This window comes from Agelaius phoeniceus, assembly GCF_051311805.1.
Source record: "Agelaius phoeniceus isolate bAgePho1 chromosome W unlocalized genomic scaffold, bAgePho1.hap1 SUPER_W_unloc_2, whole genome shotgun sequence".
Classification (NCBI taxonomy): Eukaryota; Metazoa; Chordata; class Aves; order Passeriformes; family Icteridae; genus Agelaius; species Agelaius phoeniceus.
In genome coordinates, this window is record NW_027509867.1 from 2,710,056 (window position 1) to 2,715,471 (window position 5,416).

The window sequence follows — 5,416 nt, forward strand, 5'->3', positions numbered from 1 at the left end:
AGCCACGGCACATCCAGCCCTCAGCAGCTGCCCAGAGCAGGATGCTCCTGTGCTCGCTGCCATCTCCCAAAAGCTCTGATCCCACCCTGCCAAGCACACAGGGACCCACCTCACGCCAGCCACGGCTGCAAGAAAAGCTGCTCCCAAACCATGGCCTCAGCCTTCTCCAAGGGCACGGCCCATCCACGCCACAGCTGCTCCCAAGCACTTCCCCATCCACACTGGACCACCTAGAACGCTTCCTCTGGAAAAACAAACAACACATTCTTGAAAAGAGATTAGATGCAAAAAGGGAAAACAAGAAAAATGGTGAAAACTCTTATCTCTGTCAGGGCCTTGAGGAAGGCCCAACTCCTACATGGTAGGGAAAAACCCAGCCATGGCTGAGGGAAGCCCACACTTTCTCTCTTCCCCCCTGCACTGCCCCCCAAAATCACCGTGATCCCAAAGCAAACAAGGGGAGTGGAGCAGCCCAAGCCCTTCCTTGCCTGCACAGCAAAGCAGCCCCTGCACAGGTTCTGGAGTCCCACCTCTGCTCCCACCATGGGGCTTTGTTTGTGTCGGGCTGGCTGCCCCAGCCCCAGCCCCAGCCCCAGCCCGGGGCACGGTGGGTGCTGGGGGCTGTTGGCAGGGCCAGGAGCCCACTCCCATTTCGTACCCAGCCCAGCCCATCCCCCCAGCCCTGCCAAAAAGCAGCTGGGCAGCGACTGAAGGTTGAGTTGCATCTGCCCCAGCAAAGGGGGAACCTTTGGTTCCAAGCCAGGCTGGGCCGTGCCCAAATCTGGCAGAATTCCCCCAGGTGGGGACTCATCTGCAAATTCCCTGTGGAGTTTGGCTTTGAAGAAGGTGCCAGAATCAAAGTCCATCACCTTCAGCCTCCAGTGGCCAGGCTGAGGAAGAGCTTCTCATCCTTGATGTCATCCTGGCTGTCTCCAGCAGCAGCAGCAGCAGCAGCAGCAGCAGCAGCAGCATCCCCACCCGGTACAGCTTCTCCAGGGGCTCCTGCTCCTTCCCTGGGGGATACCAGGCTCTCAGGGCTCTGCCCAGGGCCCCAGCTGTCAGGGAACCAGCACAAGCAAAACCAGCTTGGATGGCAGCCACCAGTGCTGAGCAGAGCAGCTCAGCTCCAGCACAAGGGCTGTGTGTGCCCATCCCATGGCCCCGGTGCAGTGACACAGGCAGCACAAAAAGGTCTGGGTTCCTTTGCTTCTGATTGCCAAGGCATGTGTGGAGCTGCAACTTACCAGGGCCCTGGATCAAAGTGTGCCTGTGGCTCTCTCCCTTCTTCTATGGCAGAGGAATATCCTGCACCCAAGGATCACAGAACAGGTCTTCTAATGTGGGTCTTTCCAAGGAGTTCACGGATAAACACCACCTGATCAGATCTTTGCACTCTGGGGAGAGAAAGCAGAAACTGACGGTCAGCCAGAGAAGGCTCCTGTCTGCTTTGCCCCACTATTCCCATGGCCAGGCCATTCTGGATGCGCTCAGGCTTGGGCCTAAACTTTCCCATCAATTCCCTGTTTTGGAGGAGAGCAGGACCTGTGCCACCTCCTCAGCAGCTGCCAGAGCGGGATGCTCACGAGTCCGCTGCTGGCTGCCAGCACTGGGATTCCCCCCGTGCCCAGAGAAGAGGATCCACCTTGAGAGAGCCCTTGTGGCAGCGGGAGCTGGCCCCAGCTGAGGTTCCGGCCCCTCCTGAACGGGTGCTCCCCGCAGACCATCTGGTGCAGCAGGATGCCCAGGGACCAGATCGTTGCTGCCTCGCCATGGTACCAGCCAAAGTCGTTCCATTCCGGGGGGCTGTAGGACAGTGTTCCTATGGAATACAGATGGAGTTCAGCAGGGGGATGCTGCTGCTCCCACAGCCTGGCCCCAGCATCCCTGGGCCTGCGGGGGCTGCATCAGTGGCACACAGGGTGACCACTGCCCTCTCGCCAGCACCTTGGACTTGTGCACAAACTTAGGCTTGGAAAAGAAGCCACTGGTGTCAGAAGAGGGCAGAGGAAGCCCTGGCTAAGCCTGACCCTGACATGTAAAGGAAAAACCCTCTCCGTGCTGGGGAAAAAACATGCCCTTATCCTCCCTGCCTGCGTTGCCCCAAAAATATTAGGAAGCCAAGGCAAACAGGGAGAGTGGATCAGTCCAAGCCCTTCCTCTCGCCTGCACACCAAACTGGCTGGGGCACAGGTTCCGCCCCCCTCTCTGCTACCCCCACCCACGGGGGTTTTGGTAGGGCTGGCTGCCCCAGCCCAGCCCCAGTCCTGGGCAGAGTGGCTGGCAAAGGCTGCCAGCAGGGCTGGAAGATGGCTCCCCACCCAGCCCCACTCTAAAGCAACTCAGCTGAAGACTCAGTCCCCTGACTGGCAGCAAAAGGGAGAATCCCCGCTGCCACAGCCAGCTTGGGCTGGGAGATGTTGGGCCATGAGATGCTGGGACCAGGAGTACACCCTTACGTGGGCTCACCTGCAAAGTGGGTGTAGGCTGTGTCTTGCAGGTAGGTGCCACAGCCAAAGTCGATCAGTTTGGCCTTCCCGGTGTGCAGGTCAAGCAGGATGTTCTCGGGCTTGATGTCGCGGTGCAGGACCCCGCAGCTGGTGCAGTGCCGCACGGCCTCCAGCACCTGGCGGAACAGCTCCCGTGCCACCTCCTCGGGCAGGAACCGCCGTGCCCCAATGAAACGCTGCAGGTCCTGACACCGCTCTGGCCGCTCCAGCACCATCACGATGTGGTTGGGCAGCTCAAGCCACTCCAGCAGCTGCACCACACCAGGGAAGCCAGTGGACACCTTGGCCTGCAGCACGACCTCCAGCGGGGCCCTGCTGCCGTCGGGCTGCGAGAGGAGCACGATGCCCTCAGTGGGGCCGATGCCGTGCCGGGGCTCGGGGAGCCCTCAGCCAGCCCGGGATGCTCTGCGCCCTGCGCTGGACCCACGCCCGCTCTCCCTCGAGGCGTCCTGGCGGCTTCCACCGTGCCGGGCCTCGGCTCATCCCCGCCCGGCAGCCGCGGCTGCTGCCGCTGGCCCCGCTCACTCACCAGCTCGCCCCAGTGCCGGACGCGGTTCCGTGGCACCCTTTTGATGGCCACCTGCAAGCCAAGGACAGCAGCGGGCTCAGCTCGCCGCCCGCCCTGCCCAGCCATATCCTCCTCCTCCTCCTCCTCCTCCTCCTCCTCCGCCCCCTCCTCCTGCGCCCGCCGCCGGCCCCGCCGCTCACCGGGGCGCCGTCCGAGAGCCGTGTGGCCGCGAAGACGCTGCCGAATCCTCCGCGCCCCAGCAGCGAACCCACTCGGTACCGCTCCTGCAGGGCCTCCTGCGCCTTCCCTGCGGGCGAGACGCGGCTGTCAGAGCTCGGCCCGGGGCCAGCAACGGCCCCCGAGCGCCCCTCAGCCGCCCCGGGCCGGCCATGCCCAGGCGTTCGCTCTTTGGAACGTGGCACGGGAGGCTCGGGGCCGGCGGCCGCGCTGCCGAGCGGCGGAGCTCGGGCCGGGGAAGCCCCAGCGGAGGCGGCGGCAGCGGCCGCCCCGCCTGTGTCCTCCGCGGGCCCCGGGAGGAGCCGGGGCCGGGGCCGGGGCCGGGGCCGGGGTCGGGGCCGGGACTGGACCCTGCGTCGGGTCCGGGGCCGGGCTCGGGCCAGGCGGAGCCGAAGGGCGGCGATGCCGCCCCCGCACCAGGCACTGACGCCCGCCCAGCAGCGCCACCGCCAGTACGGCCAGAGCCGGGCGGAGGCGAGAGCGCGGCGGGACGGGCGGGGCCGGGCACGGGGCAGCCCCGCCCGGGGCCGGGGGCGGGCCGGGGGCATGGCCCGGCCCGGCAGGGCAGAGGGAGGCGGGGAGAGGAGAGGGACGCCGGGCAAGGGACCCCGAGAGAAGGGTGCCCGACCGCGGGAACGGGAGAGAAAGAAAAACAGAAGGAAAAACAGAAAGAGAAGGAAAAAGAGAAAGAGAAAGAAAGAAAGAAAAAGTGATCTAAAATATCTGTTCTGCTGCCGCCGCTGCCGCTGCCGCCGCTGCCGCTGCTGCAACTGAAGCACCGGGGCCGTTCGTCCCCGTGTCCGTTCCCCGCTCGCCCCACGAGCCCCACGTTCGAGTCCCGCGCGCCCCGGGCACAGCCCCTGAGTCTGTCCAAACACGGGAACTTTGCAGCGGTGAGCCCAGATGCAGAGCCCTGACTCCTGCACACTGGCACAGCAATCCCCTCGCTTGCTGCTCTGCATTGGCCTGGCTGAGGGTCAAACACTGTCGGGCCACCTTCCCTTGCTGTAGGATTCCTACCTGACCCCAGCACTGCACTTACATCTCCAGTGTTGCCTTCCAGTAAAACCAGGGGAAGGAAAACTCTGTGTGGCTCATGGTTATTTTTGAGTGTCTAAAAATCACTAAGTCACCGATCTTAGAGGTGCGTTGCATCTGGAATTCCTGGGATGGAGAAGTAGTGCAACATGGAAAAGGGGAGCATAGAAATAAATAGAGGAAAAGATCTTGGATTGTTTCTTTCATTTTCATTTCCCTTCTGGAAAGCTGTTTCAGTTTTCCAGGAATCTTCTCCTGTCTCTCTTCCCAAGAATGTCTCATGGAGAACAAGGTCAAGCTTCTGTCACAAGATTTGCCAGCAGGAAATTATGCCACTGGTGAAATTTTCATGATGACTGTTTGTGCTGGCTTAGGGCAAATTTGGGGAGGAAACCTCCAAAAGGGATCAGTCTAGAAAGCAAGTTCAAGCATCCCCTCCCCCTACTAGTTCAGGAAAAGACTTCCCTCGAAAAAAGTGAAAAAAACCCAGTTTATTTAACAAGTAAAGTATTCACAAGCATGAAAAATGCATAATATTAAATAAAACCTCTGACAGTGCTGAAGAGATGGCAAATTCAGAAAGTCCTTTTTGTGGGTTGTAGTTGGCTCACTCGGTCTCTTCTAAGTCCCTCTGGTGCTGGAATGCAGCGTCCCAGAGCTCGGTGGGCCACAGGTGTGAGCTGCCGGTGTTTTTCTGGGTTTTCAGTCCAGAGCAGGTTTAAACAGTTCCAAGAGAAAGGAAAGTCACAGTCCAAGGAACTTCTCTGCCTAAGCTAGGTAAAACCAAATTGCTGGACCTGGGCTCTGCTGGCACCAGGAAATTTCCAAATCCGGGAACTGGCAGTCCCAGCAAACACCAGATCTGGATGGTGCTGGAGCCAGAACCTGGAAATTTCCAAATTTTGGCTTTCTGTGCCAGCAAATCACTGGACTTGGGCTGTGCCAGCACCAGGAAGTTTTCAGATCTGGCACTGGCACTGCCAGCAAACACCAGATCTGGGTGGTGTCATTGCCAGTGACAGAAATCTGCCGGATTTGGGCTCTGCTGGCACCAGGAAATTTCCAAATCTGGGCACTGGCGCAGCAAACACAAAATGTGGGCAGTGCCAGAGCCAGTAGCAGAAAG

General features: G+C 60.8%; 1 protein-coding gene across 1 annotated transcript; it reads right to left on the bottom strand.

The window, feature by feature from the left end:
- Positions 1-1,287: 1,287 nt before the first annotated feature.
- LOC143692648 (serine/threonine-protein kinase pim-1-like) lies at positions 1,288-3,854 on the bottom strand (the record flags this gene model as incomplete). The annotated part of the gene is made up of 5 exons (XM_077172896.1): positions 1,288-1,394; positions 1,643-1,819; positions 2,467-2,833; positions 3,037-3,087; positions 3,216-3,854. Coding segments are annotated over 5 exons (1,341 nt in total), but the record flags the coding sequence as incomplete, so codon positions are not given.
- Positions 3,855-5,416: the final 1,562 nt, after the last annotated feature.